The sequence below is a fragment of the Nematolebias whitei genome, chromosome 2 (genome assembly GCF_014905685.2).
Source record: "Nematolebias whitei isolate Nwh7 chromosome 2, NemWhi1, whole genome shotgun sequence".
Classification (NCBI taxonomy): Eukaryota; Metazoa; Chordata; class Actinopteri; order Cyprinodontiformes; family Rivulidae; genus Nematolebias; species Nematolebias whitei.
The window spans coordinates 41,713,045-41,733,404 of NC_056499.1; the positions used below are offsets into that span (position 1 = coordinate 41,713,045).

General features: G+C 41.5%; 1 protein-coding gene across 1 annotated transcript; it reads right to left on the reverse strand.

Annotated features, from left to right (window-relative positions):
* Positions 1-2,631: 2,631 nt before the first annotated feature.
* traf6 (TNF receptor-associated factor 6) lies at positions 2,632-18,305 on the reverse strand. The gene is made up of 7 exons (XM_037697690.1): positions 17,980-18,305; positions 17,572-17,722; positions 12,046-12,204; positions 11,892-11,963; positions 11,547-11,624; positions 11,142-11,459; positions 2,632-3,536 (listed from the first exon to the last, which is right to left on the reverse strand). The coding sequence occupies exons 1-7, from the start codon at positions 18,303-18,305 to the stop codon at positions 2,931-2,933; spliced, it is 1,710 nt and encodes a 569-aa protein (XP_037553618.1). The 3' UTR covers positions 2,632-2,930.
* Positions 18,306-20,360: the final 2,055 nt, after the last annotated feature.

The following is a 20,360-nucleotide window of genomic DNA, read 5'->3' on the forward strand; positions in this document are numbered from 1 at the left end:
TATTGGTACAGGGTGTTACCAGAACTTTCTTGGGGTTCTGTTTAACCTCAAAACGTCCATTTTGGGTTCACAGAAAGGGCTTTCAGATTTACCTGACAATTTTATGGTTTGCAAAACGGTGAAAAGTCTCTTTTGAAATTGACTTGAAAGTAGTTGTGCTAACCAAACGGTTTCAGGATTGACTGGAGAGGAATGCTTTTCTCTTTTTCTTTAGGGGACACCTTCACAGAATGAACTCATTCAGTCCCAATTATTAGAAAATAAAAATATAACAATGAGGGTGATGTATGACCCTACAACAGCAGTAGTCATACCAAGTAACAGGGCTTCATTTGTAAACCGATCAACGCCGGAATGCAAATAGACGGGTAGGCCAGCAGGGTGGTGCAGAGGGTCTGGGGTTCCTCCCCCAGAAAATTTGAACAAAGTAGATGTGATTTCCTGCATTTTGGTGTGTTTTAATGAGTTGTTAAACATCTACATGCTTGTAAGGAAAAAAAAGCAGACTCCCAAGCACTGGCCCACGAACCCTCCAGGGTCCGAGGACCCCAGTTTGCGAACCACTGGATTAAACAGTAAAATCACGCCCTCAAAGTGCCCCCACCCCCAATCTTCAGCTCTATTATTGTTTTTGACTATTATTGTTTAATCCAAAAAGAAAGGGGGCACCATATCATACAACAAAATACAAACTGTAGGAATGGAGGCAATTAGAAAAGGGGGACTACGGTAGTTATATAACTACTTAATGTCTTTTTTTTTTTTTTATTCAAATCATGAATCAGCGCTTCAGATTGATTTAAAAATAAGCCATTTATTTCAGAAGATTGCAACAGCACACAACATTTTCAAATGTGTCACTCGTGTCAGGAAATGTGGGTATTTTATTATAAAGTGTAGACACCAGAATCAAAAACATCTGAACACTTATAAATTATTAGGCACCAATCTACTAAAGATGTTTTCTAAATCATAAAATGGAAAACAAATAAATCAGAGTCGATGCTTAACAGGTTTGCTATGAAACAAAAACACTGAGTTAGTACACTTTATTACTTTATGCAAAGAATTAAACTATAAAAATATACTTGACTTGATCACATTAGCCAGGCACTTGTGTGAAACAAACTGTACTCTGTCATAAGTAACGTGTGTACACAAAAACAGATAATGTGGAGAAAAAACAAAGTAAAACTGGATAATAGAAGGTATTACTGATGATAAAAAGTTTATATTATAAATTTGTATAGATTATGGCACAAGCATTTCTTAAATTGTAAATGTAAAAACCTATTTGAACAGCATTTTTTTTCTTACAGTGGCACTTCATAAAAAGATAAGAGGCGGTAAGAGGCGGTAAGGTTTAAGTGTAAACTTGATCAAATTAAATCACACAAAATGTAAAATTCTTTCAAAAATCATTTTGGACCATGGACCTGTGATGTAACCAGAGGCCGGTCCAGATGCTGGAGCCGACTCCTCTCCTTAATACCTTCACTATAAAAACTGGATTGATGGACTTGAATATTCTAAAATATTTACTGGTTTAATGTAACATAGAATTGTTCTTTTTATGTTTTTTTTTTTTTTTTTTTAATGAGTTCAGTGCTGTTTTTTACAACAGACATAATTTGCTATATCTAGTCTGCAAGCTGCTGCTGCTGATGATAAGGAAATTAACATGTCGATACTTTTTAAAACCAAAAGAGTTGTTCTGTACTGAAAATATTTGGGGTGTGAACCAATAAAAAGGAAAATTAAATAGCATAGCATTTGTCACATAAAGCTTTTAATTAAAAAAAAATCAGTAACAAGTTAGCTTCTTTTTTCAGAGGAAAAACAACTTTTTACACGAAGGCACGGGTTTCAACCATGAATTTTGGAGCTTTGACAAGAGGGAGGTTTTTTCCCGAGGTCGGCCTGTTAGCTTAGCTCGTAGCTTAGCTTCTCAGCTTAGCTGCTTTTAACGATCCAAAAACGTGATTTTGAAGAGTTAAAATGGATTTTAAAGAGAAGAGAGAAAGGGAGGGGTTACTGAAGAGAGTTGAGCCTTTTGTCATCCAGTGTCTTCAGTAGAAAGAGAGACACGAAGAAACGATAGTCGATAAATGAAAATGAGGTCGATAATTTTCATTTATCATGCGATTAATTGATTTATTGTTTATCACGACTGGCCTAATCAACTATGAATCATTTAGAATGTGCAATCGTTTGATGGGTCAACTTCACCATTATAATTCAGTAGTTTATAGACCCTGCACAGAATCAACTCTTCCACATCAGCTGGAAAAGAAAAGACGTGGGTCTGCATTATTACTACGTGTTCAGTAATTTCAATGGGTTTAGCACACAGTTTAAACTAGGGCCAACGTACAATTAGGTGCTGAAAGTGCACATATGCCCACTTCTATTGCTTGTTAAGTTCGATGTTGACATGCAGCGTCAGATCCAACAGGAATTCCTTGGCTTTAACAATAATAGAATATTACACAAATGTTTGCACAGTTTAGTACAGTGATAACACTAGGACAGTGATTACTCATCAGGTGAAACGTCATTGTAAATCCTGAAAACAATATCAGTTAGACAAAAGAAGATAACTTTGCAAGACCCAGTTGTAAAACAAGGTTAAAAACTGTCAGACTTCCATAAATGTCACAGAGTCAGACCCCACCAACTCATTTTATATAAAATTGTGTTATCCCTGTGAGATCAGGTCTTTTGAGGGGAAACTTACAAACTGTTAAATCCCTTTGAAAACAATGAAAGCCTATGATATTTAGAAGATGAAAATACCAGCACTGATGCTTCTATAAATGACTGCGGGTGTCAGTTTTCCTCTAATGTTCACGATACTAAATGAGCAACCATGACTAAAACATAGGACGTTGTACACACCAGCATGATAGAAATCAGACATAAGTTTGACTTTAGTCTCTTGAGACCGATGCTTCAGGTCCTCTTGGTTGCACTGTTGGTCCCTCACGAAAAACTACAGTGTCAAAGCGTGGCGTAACCTCACAGCGGATCAGGAGAGTGTTGTCTTTAATGTACATTCTCTGATTCAGCTGGTGCAGGTGCATAAAGGTGACATACCCAAATCCTTTAGGATTGCGGTGATTGCTGGGCTTCTGGAAGGCCTGCAGGTCTGGTTTTGTCTCCATGACCTCCATGTGATGCTGAGCCTCGGGTCCCTGGTCGAGTATGGCGAGACGGATGTTCCCTTGAAATGGCCAGGACAGCTGCCCGTCAAAATCTCCTTGCATGGTGTGGACGAAGAGGGAGATGTAGTTGGAACAGCGCGGGGCGTTGGGGCTCTGCATGTGCAAACGCAGACACAGCTTGTAGCCTGGACGACCCGTGTAGAAGCCGGGGCTGTGCTCAACGACCGGCAGCCCCGTTTCTTGGTTGCGCAGGAGAGTCGAGAAATTTTTGAGGCGCCAGATGAAGATACCGTGGCACTGCTCGGACTCCAGTTCCTTTATTGTTTCTTCCAGCACAGACACCCTACGCCTGAGCTCTGCAAGCTGCCCAGTCTGTAAATGAAATAGGACACAAGTTTAGTTTTGCAATCAACGCATCTCTTAAGTATCTCCTTACCTTTAGTTAACCTCCACTATTCATATAGGTAAAGCTCATAACTAAAATGAAACATCCAAAGAGCCCTTTGGGTGCAGGTAGACCTCAAGGATACAACTCAGGCTGCGTTTGCCTTTGGTGTTGAAACGCAAAAGTGCATGTCTGCATTTTAATGACTCAGCACACCTCTTTAAAATTCTAATGCAGTCCATCTAGAACATATTAAAGGCTGCAGTTTGAGGCACAAACACGACTCTCATGCAGCAAACCATAACGATGCATGCCTTTAGATATTTTGAGAAGGTGAAATTATTTAGACCCTCCCGGGCACTAATGTCACACTGCTGATGAGGATAAGACGAGTAAGCAACAGGTGACCCTATGTGCAAAGAAAGTTCAACACATTCTGATAGAAATGACTCGTGAAGTGTCCGAGATCTTCCAAATAAAGAAATATGACTTTGTTTTTCTGTGGGGAGCAAGATTTAAAAAAAAAAACAAACAAAAAAAAAAACGAGCTTGTTGACTTAAAAACAAACTAAATATTTGTAAAGCTTAACAGGAACATGAAATATTCATTACACAAGGAGAAAAGAACTGATGAGTCTGAAGAGTGTCTGTTTAGTCCAATGTTCCTTGAATGTATATCTGCTGCCCATCGTCCCAACATCCTGAGACCCTTGGTCCTTGTGTGAGGACATTGATCTATTAGAGCAGTGGTTCCCAACCCTGGTCCTCGAGGAACACTATCCTGCATGTTTTAGTTGTTTCCCTGCTCCAACACACCTGATGTAGTGATTTAATTACTTCCTCAAGTTCTGCAGAAGCCTGTTAACCACTCATTCATTCAGATCGGCTGTCAAAGCAGGGAAACAACTAAAACACGGAGGATGGTGTTCCTCAAGGACTAGCATTGGGAACCATTTTATTAGAGAACTGCTCATCATAGAAAGCTGAACTTTTGTTTTTAGAGTAATTGGGACCTCCTGACCCCAATTTGCAAAGAAAAATATAAAATACAAAAGTAAACCTACTGTCCTTATATAAAGGATATACTTTTTTCTAAAACTACTTCCTGTACATAACAGTCTAGGTAATTAACTTATTAGATTCTACTAATCCCATGTGCCTTGGAGAAAGAGAAAATGCACATCAAACAAAAGCTTGGGTCTCACGAGGTTAAACTGATATTCTTACAATGAGAAATGATGTAGTTGTAACTGTTTCGGTCAAGTCGTGAAAATAATGCTGTGCATGATCTCATGTGATGTTGGATGTGATTTATTAGAGCTTGAAGTGAGTTTTGTGATTGACTGTCAGCTACTACCACACCAAGTCTTAGCTTTATGTCTGAAAAATTCACTATATACATAGTTTTATGCGTGTCAATGTGTATTATCACTGTTAGTTTTAATTATATGGCATGTTTAAAAACAACAAGGTTGATCAAAATGCTGTACAGGCGCATTAAAACAAAACCAAAAAAGCCACCATTAAAATAAATTAAATAAAATCTCATAAAAACATCAAGTATATTAAAAGCTAAAAATGAACAAAAACTATAGAACACTGCAACCTAAAAGATCTGATGGGACTCAGTAAACCCAGATTAGAAGTCATTGTTAAAAAAGTGTTTTTAGGGAGGATTTTAAAGACTGTGAACTGAGGTGGGCTGTCCCCGACTCTGGGAGCTGCCACTGCAAAAGCCCAGTTCCCTCTGCGCTTTAATTTAGCTCTCGGCTGCACTAAGAGCATCCGGTTGGAAGATCTCTATTTTTTCCAGGGCTATAACAGTCAAGAAGATCAAATAAATAAACAACTGAGTGCCAAACCTTTTACAAATTTAAATGTAAATAAAATAATCCTTAAATCTATAAAATAAACAGGCAGCGAGTTAATCTGCTCAAACAAGAGTGATGAGGTCATGCCTTCTAGTACCTGTTTAAAATTAAAGTTTGAATACCTATGGCAGCCATCTTGAATTAGGTTGACTCTAAAAGTTAATCAGTTATACATGAAAATTCAATGATTATATTCTGAAGGTTTCATTAAAATCTGTTCAGTGATTCATGAGATATAAACATGCACACACACACACACAGCTCCCCTTTGCCTTCTGCAGTGGACAATATTGACGATATGATTCGATATTGTACTTGATCCTAAAAGAGAACACTTAAATGCATTTACAATAAAAAGAAACATAAATCTGATTCCTAAAGGATGCAGGATGAGTCAATACTTTTAGGTTTTAGATTCTGGCAGATCCTGATCACCCCTCTTCATGGTGAGTTCAAGTTGCTTCTACAAACCAGATTCCAAAAAAGTTGGGACACTAAACAAATTGTGAATAAAAACTGAATGCAATGATGTGGAGGTGCCAACATCTAATATTTGATTCAGAATAGAACACAAATCACAGATCAAAAGTTTAAACTGAGAGAATGTATCATTTTAAGGGAAAAATCTGTTGTTTCCAAATTTCATGACGTCAACAAATCCCCAAAAAGTTGGGACAAGTCCATTTTTACCACTGTGTGGCATCCCCCCTTCTTCTTACAACACTCAACAGACGTCTGGGGACAGAGGAGACCAGTTTCTCAAGTTTAGAAATAGGAATGCTCTCCCATTCATGTCTAATACAGGCCTCTAACTGTTCAATCGTCTTGGGCCTTCTTTGTCGCACCTTCCTCTTTATGATGCGCCAAATGTTCTCTATAGGTGAAAGATCTGGATTGCAGGCTGGACATTTCAGTACCCGGATCCTTCTCCTACGTAGCCATGATGTTGTGATTGCTGCAGAATGTGGTCTGGCATTATCGTGTTGAAAAATGCAGAGTCTTCCCTGAAAGAGATGACGTCTAGATGGGAGCATATGTTGTTCTAGAACCTGAACATAGTTCTCTGCATTAATGGTGCCTTTCCAGACATGCAAGATGCCCATGCATAGGCGTCACAACCATTATATGTGAAGGGGACAAGTCTCCCCCACATTAAAAAAAAACATTCATTTGGACCCCCCCACTTTTACTATAAAACATTAGTTCAGGCGGCACAGTTTCTCTTTCTTCGTGAATGAATCCATTCCACTTGATTAATATGATAATACACAAGCTACTAAAACTCCACTCAAGGTTTTCCTGGTTACCTCCAACTCTCCACCGTCTCCACCTGCCTCTTGCCGAGGCAGAAAACGCGCACTGGTGGAGGTACCTATGTTACTCGCTCGCCAGTTTAGCAGCTTAGTGCTGGCAGTGGTTGACCAGGGGGTTGATCATAAACATATATTCATGTTAGAAGGATGTATGAGAGGAGCGCTACGTCTGTAGCATGTTATCTTAGCAGTAACTGTGACGCTGTCAAATGCTGCAGGTGTAAGAGACGCTGTGTGTTCAGCTGTATTAAAGTTGAAATGTCTTTAAAACCCCACACCTTATTGTCCTCAAGTTTCATGAGAAACATAATTTAGATGAGTAGTGTTGAACACAAGTAAAGAAAGTCCAGTGGTGATGTTCTTTATTTCTCTATAAACACAAATAGTGCCGATCTGACGCTCTGTATTAAAGTGTATTAAAGTTAAAATGTCTTTAAAATCCACAGATGAATTTACACAAACTTGGTGAGAAACAAGTTTTAAATGTGTGGAATTAAAGGAAATCTAGGTGAAATTATGCTTTTTTGTTCACTAGTGAACACCTTTTTTTACGTGCGCACAAACACGCACGCGGGCAAACACACACACCTACACACATCATTTTGTCCCCCCCCACATTACAGATGCTTCTGACGCCCTTGTGCCCATGCCACAAGCGCTCATGTAACCCCATACCATCAGTGATGCAGGCTTCTGAACGGAGCGTTGATAACAACTTGGGCTATCCTTGTCCTCCCTGGTCCGGATGACATGGCGTCCCATTGTTCCATAAAGAACTTCAAATCGTGACTCATCTGACCACAGAACAGTCTTACATTTTGCCACACTCCATTTTAAATTACCCCTGGCCCAGTGCAAATGTCTGAGCTTGTGGAGCTTGCTTAGAAATGGCTTCCTCTTTGCACTGTAGAGTTTCAGCTGGCAACGGCGGATGGCACGGTGGATTGTGTTCACTGACAATGCTTTCTGGAAGTATTCCTGAGTCCATTCTGTTATTTCCTTGACAGTGGCATTCCTGTTTGAGGTGCAGTGATGTTTAAGGGTCCGGAGATCACGAGAATCCAGTAGTTTTATGGCCTTGAACCTTACACACAGCGATTGTTCCAGATTCTCTGAATCTTTTGATGATGTTATGCACGGTTGATGATGATAACTTAAAAGTCTTTGCTATTTTATGCTGGGTAACATAATTCTGGTATTGCTGCACTATCTTTCTGCACAACAATGGTAAAATTGATGATCCTCTTACCATCTTGGCTTCTGAGAGACACTGACACTCTGAGAAGCTCTTTTTATACCCAATCATGTTGTCAATTGACCTAATTAGTGTTAATTTGTCTTCCAGATGTTCGTTATATGCTCAATTTCCTTTTTCTAGCCACTTATTGCTACTTGTCCCAACTTTTTTGGGATTTGTTGACACTGTGAAATTTTGAATCAACATATTTTTCCTTTAAAATGTTACATTTACTCAGATTAAACTTTTGATCTGTCATCTATGTTATATTACGAATAAAATACTGACTTTTGCCATCTCCACATCATAGCATTCAGTTTTTATTCACGATTTGTTTAGTGTCCCAACTTTTTTTGAATCCGGTTTGTATCTGGACGCAGGTATCTGCAGCCCAGATGTAGAACGAACAGACTGAAAAACTCATTCATCCCTGTAGTGACCAGGCTTCTCAACGAACAATGATGATTTATGTTATTTTAATGTCTTAATGTCTTGTGTCTTAATGTCTATGGATGTTTTGTGTGTCTGCTGACTGTGAAACAAATTGCCCCTCGGGGATCGATTGATCCATTTTCTTCCGCTTATCCGGGGTCAGGTCACGGGGCTAGCAGCCTAAGTAGGGAGGCCCAGACTTCCCTCTCCCCAGCCACTTGGGCCAGCTCCTCCGGGGGAATCCCGAGGCGTTCCCAGGCCAGCCGAGAAACATAGTCCCTCCAGCGTGTTCTGGGTCTTCCTCTGGGTCTCCTCCCAGTGGGACATGTCCAGAACACCTCACCAGGGAGGCGTCCAAGAGGCATCCTAAACAGATGCCCGAGCCACCTCAACTTGCTCCTCTCGACATGGAGAAGCAGCGGCTCTACTCCAAGTCCCTCCCGGATGATCGAGCTTCTCACCCTATCGCTAAAGGAGAGCCCAGACACCCTGTGGAGAAAACTCATTTCGACTGCTTGTATCAGAAATCTCGTTCTTTCGGTCACAACCCAAAGCTCATGACCATAGATGAGGGTAGGAACGTAGATCAATCGGTAAATTGAAAGCTTTGCCTTTTGACTCAGCTCTCTCTTCACCACGACAGACATGTACAGCGCCCGCTTTACTGCAGACGCTGCACCTATCCGCCAATCGATCTCACGTTCCATTTTTCCCTCAGTCGTGAACAAGACCCCAAGATACTTGAACTCCTCTGCTTGGGGCAGGACCTCCTCCCTGACCCGGAGAGTGTACTCTACCCTTTTCTGGCTCAAGACCATGGCCTCGGATTTGGAGGAACTGATTTTCATCCAGGCCGCGTCACACTCGGCTGTGAACTGCTCCAGCGAAAGCTGTAGATCACGATCTGATGAAGCCAATAGAACCACATCATCTGCAAAAAGCAGGGACGCAATCCTAAGGCCACCAAAATGGATCCCCTCAACACATTGGCTGCACCTAGAAATTCTGTCCATAAAAGTTATGAACAGAATCAGTGACAAATGGTAACCTTGGCGGAGTCCAACTTTCACAAAGAACAAGCCCGACTTACTGCCGGCAATGCGGACCAGGCTCTGACACTGGTCATACAGGGACATAACAGCCCATATCAAAGGGCCCGGTACCCCATACTCCCAGAGTACCCCCCACAAGGTTCCCCGAGGGATGCGGTCGAACGCCTTCTCCAAGTCCACAAAGCACATGTAGACTTGTTGGGCAAACTCCCACGCACCCTCCAGGACCCTGCTGAGAGTGTAGAGCTGGTCCAGTGTTCCACGACCAGGACGAAAACCGCACTGCTCCTCCTGAATCCGAGGTTCGACTATCCAACGGACCCTCCTCTCCAGAACTCCTGAATAGACCTTACCAGGGAGGCTTAAGAGCGTGATCCCCCTGTTATTGGAACACACTCTACGGTCCCCCTTTTTGAATAGGGGGACCACAACCCCGGTCTGCCAATCCAGGGGAACTTCCCCCGATAACCAAGCAATATTGCAGTTGCGTAAGCCAACACAACCCTACAACATCCAGAGCCTTAAGGAACTCCGGGCGAATCTCATCCACCCCTGGGACCCTGCCACCAAGGAGCTTTTTAATCACCTTGGTGACCTCAGCACAAGAGATTGGACGGCCCGACCCAGAGTCCCCAGGCTCCTCTTCCTCAGTGGAAGACGTGCCGGTGGGATTGAGGAGGTCTTCAAAAGTACTCTGCCCACTGACCCACGACATCCCGAGTTGAGCTCAGCAGCACACCACTCCCACTATAAACCGTGTTTGTGGTATACCGCTTTCCCCCCTGAGATGCCGGATGGTGGACCAGAATCGCCTCGAAGCCATGCAGAAGTCGTTCTCCACGGCCTCTCTGAACTCCTCCCATGCCCGAGATTTTGCCTCAGCGACCATCCGAGCCGCATGTCGCTTGGACTGCCGGTACCCATCAGCTGCTTCCTGGGTCCCACAGGCCAAAAAGGCCCAAAAGGACTCCTTCTTCAGGCTGACAGCATCCCTCACTGACGGTGTCCACCACCGGATTCGAGGATTGCTGCCGCGACAGGCACAGATAACCTTGCGGCCGCAGCTCCGGTAAGCCGCCTCGACAATAGAGGTACAGAACATGGCCCACTCGGACTCAATGTCCCCCACCTCCCCCGGAACATGTTCAAAGTTCTCCCGGAGATGGGAGTTAAAGCTCCGTCTCACAGGAGACTCTGCCAGACGTTCCCAGCAAACCCTCACAATACATTTGGGTCTGCCAGGTCTGACCGGCATCCTCCAAGACATGTGGCTGCAGATCAGATGAGACAGTGACAAAGTCGATCATTGAACTGCGGCCTATGGTGTCCTGGTGCCAAGAGCACATATGGACACCCTTATGCTTGAACATGGTGTTCGTTATTGACAATCCATGATGAGCACAGAAGTCCAACAACAGAATACCACTCAGGTTCAGATCAGGGGGGGCCGTTCCTCCCTATCCCCTCGGGGATCATAAAGATTATTGAACTTGAACTTGTTCAAGGTGCTAAGAAGTGATCAAGCTTTAAATCAATGTAAAGCAAAACACTTTTCTTTTTTTAAGTTTTCTACCTTACATATGAATGCTTTGATTTTCAATAAAAATGTTTTTAAAAATCCAACTATATGCTGTTTGTTTATTTTAGGAAAGGTAAGAACACCGGAGTAAACTGTGTCATCCCTTACTTGTGTCTCCTTTAAGATAATGAGCTCCCGCAGCTGGTGGTCCTGCTTCACCAATCGTCTGTCCATCTCTCTGAGCCTTTGCATCTCCTCACTGGGCTGACATGTTGTCGAGTTGATGCTGCAGCTTGCAGCCCCTCCAGGCCCACCGCAGCCTGACACCAACGCTGTGGCTCCCTGATCCTCGGTGGAAATCGAAGGTCCCAGCATCCGCAGGGGTTTGGGGCCGTTGGGGAAATGCCCATGCAAAAACTCGGCCATGTAGCGCATGTGCATCTGTGTGAACTCCTGCATGTGTTGGGCCAGGTCGTGGCGCTGCATCTGCGAAAGACCAGAGCATTTTTTTTTTTTTTAACAAAACGTACGTGACAAATTAAGTTAAAACAAATACAGGAAGGTGTCACGTACCCTTTCCTTACATCCAAACATGCTAAAATTACAGGCAATGGGTACTTTGGGGCAATCTGCATCACAATGTGATTCCATCTGGAAAAATAAACATATATATTTACAAATCAGATGCTGAACAAAAACATTTTGTAAACAAATATGAACAAATATAACAAAAGGAACGTCAATCTGAACTCATTTCCTGTTTCAAATTGAAAAAAAAATAGTATCACTATTGTGATGTGTTATGACAAGGCGAGAGCAGTTCCTCACTCATCTAACAATAGGGAAGCTGTTGCCAAGTTAGCTTATTGGTGTTTATTCACCCGACACCCTTTATAAGGCAGACACTGCAGCACTCGCCTGGTCTCTGACAAGATCCATCTCACAGTACGGACACTCCACATTGGCAAAAGGACACTGCTGCTCGTGAAGCTGAAACAGAAAATAAAACCAGATTATAAGAGGACAAATACTGATCCGTCTTCACAGTTTAAAATTAGTAAGACTATAGTACCTCTTTCTCCTCGTAAGAAAAGCTCGTCATACAGTCTGGACATGAGACAAGTCTTCTTTGGCACGCAACAGTTTTGTGCTCCTCAAGGTAGCTTTTTCTCACATTCTGATGGCACTGTGGGCAAGGCGTGGTGGCAAACTGACACTCTGCCAAATGATTCTGAAACAGACAGAAAATAGATAAACTGGTCCAGATGACATGATTTAACTTTTTTTTTTTAATAGCAATAGAATAGAAAGCAGCTTAAAGCAGTTTAAAACACAAGCACCATTTTATGCCTAACCCAGATACAGTAGTTCCTCGTTTATTGTGGGGAATCCGTACCCTGAAGACCTGCGATAAGTGGAAAACTGCGAAGTAGGAATAGTAGTGCAAGTAGTATTTATATATATATATATATATATATATATATATATATATATATATATATATATATATATATATATATATGCATTTTAAACCCTTCCCCCACTCTTGCAATACTCTAAATAATGTTTCTAAACTCTAAACAATCTAAAAGAGCACAGATGTCATGATTCAGCTCTCTGCCTCCTCTGTTCTTTGCCACCTGCTAGCACTCTTGGCCACGCCCACTTCTCCGGGCTGTGTGCTGAATATCTGATCAGCTGTTTAACTGCAGCAGGAAGTTTATGCAGCAGTACGGGCTGCACAAAGCTGCAGGAGGAAGCTTTTTTTTTTTTTTTTTTGCTGCTCTGGGCTGCACACATGTGCAGCAGGTGTTAAATAATTTTAAATAATTTATTTAAAAAAAAATTTCATGCCGATCTTGCGGCTCATCCATCAATCAGCCAATTGTGTGTCCAAACTTATTTTGAAAAACCGCGACAGAGCGAATCCGTGATAAACGAACCGCTAAATAGCGAGGGACTACTGTATACACAGACATTATGTGGTATGAACCAGAAGACAGAATATCAGTGTAGGAGCTATTTGTCTATTTTTGTTGTCTTTGAATTTAGTTTATTGGTTAATAAATTAGCTTTTTTTCAGGTTTAATTTTTAAATTAGTATTTTTGTTTAATCATAATTGTTTAGAATACATTTGTTGGTTAGTAACTTGTTTAGTTTATATATTTATTTTTATGTGGGATGTGGGTATTAAGAGGCATAAATATGTAGGCTGTAGGGAGGTTTGAAGGCATGTGGGTGGTCACATGGTTTTTTACCAGTCAGAGGTGGGGCAACAGGAGGAGCAGTCATGCAGGAGCAGGTGTGTCAGCAAGGGCTCCTTGTATCAAATTGTTTGGCTGTCAAGTTGGAATAAACCTGCCATAAACTGGATTTTTTTTACCTTTCCTTTGTACTGCGTTAAACACAAACCCACGGAGCAACAAGGGACTATTTGAGCAACGTTCACCTTCAGTTAGATCTTCATTCTTTATTTGTTTTTTGGTTTTCATGGACAAATAGTCACCGCAATCAGTTTTACAACATATGAACATTTCTCCATTTCCCTCACGTGTGACAAAAACATCTCGTCAGCCAGGTCAACAAAGACCCTAACGACTTTCTACTGTGATGGGTGTGTAGTTTTAAGATTGCAAGCAGTCTCTATTGGTGCTTGATCAAGAGCAGTGTTAGCAGATGTTGGTGGATTCTGAGAAACAGAGCTTTGGATGTGGTGAAATAAGACATATGACACTACCGTATTTTCCAGCGTATAAGTCACAGTTTTTTTACATAGATTTATCAGTCCTGTGACTTATGCACGTGTTTTTTCCATATTCATAACACAATTTTTGACTGACACTTTAAATGTCTAAGAACTGCAACAGCGAATCCTCTTGTGCACTCTTTCTTCACTCAGCTGGTGCAGGTGGAGGAACGCTGGAGAGCTAGCGGCTCCAGCCGCAATGGATGGATGGATGGATGGATGGTCCTGCACCGCTCAGGTGAAATTAAGCTTTTTGACCATTAAATAAACACATAATAAACGTGACTTATATATGTTTTTTTACCTCTTCATGACGCTTTTTTGTGAATGATGCAATTTATACTCCGGAGTGACATATACGCTGGAAAATAGGGTACATTAGGGTATGCAAAAAAGGAAAATAAAAAGTTATTGTTCTATTTTTCTGAAGATTAAACTGTAAGTATAATAGACTAGAAAAAAGTCAGATTTATTGATGGAAAAAAGTTGTGACATTGAAAAACAAAGTTATTTTTCAAGACTTCAGCCACAGAAAGCAAACACTACTTTACTCCTGAACTTGGCTGTATTTGTTTCATTTGTTGTTGTATCCGACAGTTATGAGCACTTTTACTGGTTTTACTACAAAATAAAACGCAATACTACCACACTAAGCAGTTGGAGGTACAGTTTATGCCTCCTGCTGCAACACAATTTTCAGAAATTATTTTAATCCTTCACCATAAGTCACAAACAAACACTGAGTGCTAATCTCAAATGGAGTTTAGACCTCTGTATTGGAGAAACTAAAGAGACTCAAGGCTCAACACATGAGAGCCTGCACTTCAAGACAAGATCATAAATGTTAAATGTCCCGAACTGGGCAAGACAGTCCTGGTTTTTGCCCCTGCATCTTGCATAAAGTGGGTGGGCCATCTGAATGTCCAGCACTTGACCAGTGCTTGTTTGACTTACCCGTTTCAATGCCAAGCTGCATCTGTGTGGGGGGAGGAATACAGAGGGGCTTTTTTACTGGCTTCCTACAACAGCGGGTCAGAATGGTAAATGGACTGCACTTATATACTTTTCTATCCTATCAAGATACTCAAAGCTCTTTACAACAATCTGTGTCCTCATTTATCCGTTCATACAGCACTCTACTAAATACAAAGAATAATCAGAGCTTTATCACATTCATACACTGACGGGACACACATCAGGGACAATGAGGGGTTCAGTGTCTTGCCCAGGGACACTTCAGCATGTGGCTACTGCTGGAATCGAACCCCCAACTCTTGAATTGGAGGACAACTGCTCTAACCACTAAACCACAGCCGCCCCCAGTTATTTTGGTAGAAATACCATAATACCAATACCAGTAACTGAAAAATGCACAGGTTGGAGCATATTAAAGTCCATGCTCAATAATCCAGGTAAACAATCTAACAACGTTCGGTGAAGTCTTGTTCAGATTGATGAAGTCCTTCGGATGAAGGACGAAACATCTTTCAACAAAAAAAGAAACCGTCCAGATGACCTGACAGAACGTTGTTGGAGTATAATTTGTTTTTTGTACGTTTTTTTAATTATTTTTATAATTTTGCGTCGCTGGCTCACCAGTTCATACAGGTGTCCTTCACTGCCCTCAGGGAATGTTGGCAGGTAAGCCTCAGCTGTGCACCTCAAGAATAGGGGACAAATGTTCAGATTTTGGACGGAGAAGACAGATGGTTTGAGAGGAGGGTGAAGAAAGTCATTTATGTCAAACTTAAAAAAAAAAAAGACTAAACCAAGGAGGTCTCTCAGATTTGAACTTTCAAAAGCTTTTAACGCAGCATTAAACCTGACTTTCAGCTTCACTCCAAGTCCGCTTTGCCATTGATAAGAACGACTCCACTCGGCTCTCGTTTTATCGGTTCTTCTCAGGTGTAGCTAATTTTCCACTGTGACTAGTTTCCCTGATCTGTGAACGGATCGCAACAGATCATTGAGTTCAAGCCACTCTGCCCGTTGTGGTTCTTAATCGCCCTCTAATCCGACCTCATGTCTTTAGCTTATCCTGGCACTGCTTATAAGTCCAGGTGTAGCCATGCTGGACTGTCATCTGCGATCTCTCTGTAAATGTGCTCATTTCTTGTGGCGCCATCCGTCACCGTGATCAGAGAGGAAGTGGAGGTTCAAATGTAGTTTGTGGTTTTGCTGGGTGGGTCATCCAGTGACGGGGGACACCTCCGGATAGAGGGCGAAACGTCTTTCTACAAAAATTAAACTGTCCAGATGACCTGACTGAGTATTATTGGATTTGGTACCTGGATGATTGAGCATGAACTTTGACGTCTTGAACCACTTTGCCTGTGGCTGCCTGCCTGGGAGGAGTCGACGGGGGACAGGACAGCCCACAGAAACTACCTTATCTCCAGCAAAATGGTTGGTCCACTTCAGGAGTGTACGGCTTGGTGGGGAAACAGTTTACTTGGACCTCAGACTGATGAAGCCCTCCGGATGGAGGGCGAAACATCTTTCTACAAAAATTAAACTGTCCAGATGAAATGACTGAGCATTATTGGATCCAGTGACGTAGCTCCGCTGGCCAGTCAACAACTGCTGTCTGCTTACGTCAAAGCCGGCACCTCAGAACAGTCTGGTTGGAACCTCAAACAAGGTGGTCCTATAAACAGGGCTGAGTGGGGGTGGGTACCAGCAGTGGGCAGACCCTTGTGGTGTAGAGCCGAGGACAGTTGAGACAGTGGCAAAGTGCCATAATTCAACCTCTATGCATGTGACTAAAACAGCTCTTTAATGAGAGAGGCAAACTAAAACACTAATGACTTTCCATTGTGAGGAGCCTCTCAAGCAGTTTAAAAAGCTTGGAACTCCACACTCTCCAGACTTTACTGAAATTGAGCAATCATCCCAGATGGGAAGAAAAACATCAACTACAGAAAAGAAGTCCAGTCGTTTTGTTTTTAATCGTATTGTTTGGATTAACCTAAAGAAGTTGTCTCTAAGCATCTGACGTTATATGCTTTCTTTTATGACTGTCTACTGTTGTCATCACTCTTTGTTTAAAACAGGTATCTCTTGTAAATGAGTCTTCAAGGCTCAATGACACTAACCTGTATAAATAAAAGGTTAAGGTTGAATTAATTTTCATGCATTTTTTACTTACTTTTTTTACTTGTTTTGTGTTAAATGTATGAGCCTGACTTCAACAACAAATCTCCATTTCATGGAATGTAATGAACAATAAGTTATACTGAATTGAATTAACAATAGCTTAGAGTATTGCTCTTCAATAAGATGGAGCCTGAACCCGAGACCACCATAAATTTTGGGTGTATTCAGAAGATAAAACTGTTTGAGACTCTTAATGAGAAGAGCTGAAACACATTGTGTGGGTGATGCTGCAGTAATAAACTGCACCTCGGACTGCAACAGCCCTCAAATATAATAATAGCCTAATAAATGAAACAAATAAAGTTTGGTTCAAGAGAAAAGGAAGGTTCACCTTCTCTGGCTAAAGACTTGAAAGTCTTTCTTTTTAATAGCAATGAATTAACAATTTATTTCTGTCAATAATAATTATACTTTAAGAAATTAAAAAACAACATTGTTTACTCGTTTTTTTTTTTCTGAGTGGCACTAACGTGGCATGGTAGAAAAAGGTAGAGTAAGATGAATGAAGCCTACGGTTCACAATCGTGTTATGAATGCATGGTACTTGAAATATTATGATCTATGATTTATCAAAGTACCAGCAGTCCTTTGCAATATTAATACTGTTCTCACTCATGTTGTGATGTCAGTAAATTTCCAATATACTGTGCAGCCCTGCTTAGTTCTAGAGGAAGTGTGTTAATTAAAAGTCTAACCTCTAACTGTCGGAGCTCCATCTTCACACCACAGCCAGAGTTTGGACAGCGAACAGTAAGGGATAAAATCTCCCTCTTGGCAAAGTTATCAGGAAACAGCTGGTCCTCTGACAGCATCTCATTGTCCACAGGGCACCGCTGTCCTGTATCACTGTTTTGCAAGAGGAAGAATAGCAATTATTGAGGCAAAGGTTTTTTTTTTTATCAGTTTCTGCATGAGGGTCTTATATTGGTGCCAAAAAGCTACAAAAACGTTGCATCATTTAGACATTTTCTTAACAATATAAAGTTCTCTGGGAAGAAAAAAACAAACAAACATACAATGCACTTTGAGGTTGGTGTTATTGGCTGTTGTAAACCTTTATCAGTGTGTTACAGTGTTAAAGTCAGAGCGGTGAAATAACCTACCGAATAGACTTTTCAATACAGCTCTTGCAGAAGCGGTGACCACAGCGTGTTTGTATAGCATTCCTTAAAGCCATGAGGCAGATAGGACACTCATATTTACTCTCCAGGGGTGGGTCAAACTCTACATCGTAGCCCTGAATGGGGGCAGCAGACTGAAGACTGCTGGAGGAGGTACCCATCATGGTGCCAGGACTTTCTGAAGGGCTTAGAAGAGATTCTCGTTCCTTTTCCATCATCGCCAAGGCACAAGCAGTCATCTCTCCACCACCTGCGCCATCATAGCTGTCCTCCTCCAACATCCCCTTGGTGCTATCAAAGCAAGACATCTGTGGAACTGAACAAACAGCATAAAAAGTGAAGAGCGTACATAATGCTGGGGAAGGGAGGGATACTTTGGCCTCTTCATTTCTCCAACAGCTGGAACAATCAGTAAATTCTCAGAACAGTAAGATCATGTAAGTTAATTAGGCTGTTACCAAGGCCATGGTAACTTATAATAAAACTCAAAGAAAAGGCTAAATAAAATGTATTTGGCTTGAACAAATGATTGGATAATACACATCGGGGTTAAAAACAGGTTGAAAGAGATTTATACTCATCCCATTGACCGTTAAGTTAAACTTCCTTGTAAAACGTCCTCACAATTTTAGAAGAACCTAAACATGCCAGTAAACATGTCTGTAAACCATTTAAAAACATTTTCTTTAACGAATAATAAGATGTGTCCATTTAAAATAATGTCTTCCTATGAATAAGTTTTTCAGCTCTTTGGCAGTGTAGAATTAAATATCCATCCATCCATTATCCTTATCCACTTCTTCCTTTTGAGTCAGAATTAAATATACATATATTTTTGGTTTGTTTCCATAGGCATTCTGTATTTACAAGGCTGTACTTGTAAACAAAAAACATAACATGATACTAATGGCATTTATATATATATATATATATATATATATATATATACAGGTCCTTCTCAAAAAATTAGCATATTGTGATAAAGGTCATTATTTTCCATAATGTAATGATAAAAATGAAACTTTCATATATTTCAGATTCATTGCACACCAACTGAAATATTTCAGGTCTTTAATTGTTTTAATACTGATGATTATGGCATACAGCTCATGAAAACCCAAAATGCCTGTCCCAAAAAATTAGCATATTTCATCCCACCAATGAAAGACAAGTGTTTTTAATACAAAAAACACCAACCTTCAAATAATCATGTTCAGTTATGCACTCAGTACTTGGTCGGGATTCCTTTTGCATGAATGACTGCTTCAATGCGGCGTGGCATGGAGGCAATCAGCCTGTGGCACTGCTGAGGTGTTATGGAGGCCCAGGATGCTTCGATAGCGGCCTTAAGCTCATCCAGAGTGTTGGGTCTTGCGTCTCTCAACTTTCTCTTCACAATATCCCACAGGTTCTCTATGGGGTTCAGGTCAGGAGAGTTGGCAGGCCAATTGAGCACAGTAATACCATGGTCAGTAAACCATTTACCAGTGGTTTTGGCACTGTGAGCAGGTGCCAGGTCATGCTGAAAAATGAAATCTTCATCTCCTTAAAGCTTTTCAGCAGATGGAAGCATGAAGTGCTCCAAAACCTCCTGATAGCTAGCTGCATTGACCCTGCGCTTGATAAAACACAGTGGACCAACACCAGCAGCTGACATGACACCCCAGTGACTGTGGAAACTTGACACTGGACCTCAAGCAATGTGAACTCTGTGTCTCCTCTCTTCCTCCAGACTCTGGGACCTTGATTTGCAAAGGAAATGCAACATTTACTGTAATCAGAGAACATAACTTTGGACCACTCAGCAGCAGTCCCAGGTGAGATGCTTCTGTCGCTGTTTCTGGTTCAAAAGTGGCTTGACCTGGGGAATGCGGCACCTGTAGCACATTTCCTGCACACGCCTGTGCACGGTGGCTCTGGATGTTTCTACTCCAGACTCAGTCCACTGCTTCCGCAGGTCCCCCAAGGTCTGGAATCGACCCTTCTCCACAATCCTCCTCAGGGTCCGGTCACCTCTTCTCGTTGTGCAGCGTTTTCTGCCACACTTTTCCTTTCCCACAGACTTCTCACTGAGGTGCCTTGATACAGCACTCTGGGAACAGCCTATTCGTTCAGCAATTTCTTTCTGTGTCTTACCCTCTTGCTTGAGGGTGTCAATGATGGCCTTCTGGACAGCAGTCAGGTCGGCAGTCTTACCCATGATTGCGGTTTTGAGTAATGAACAAGACTGGGAGTTTTTAAAAGCCTCAGGGATATTTTGCAGGTGTTTAGAGTTACGTCGTTGATCCAGATGGTTAGGTTAATAGCTTGTTTAGAGAACCTTTTCATGATATGCTAATTTTTTGAGACAGGCATTTTGGGTT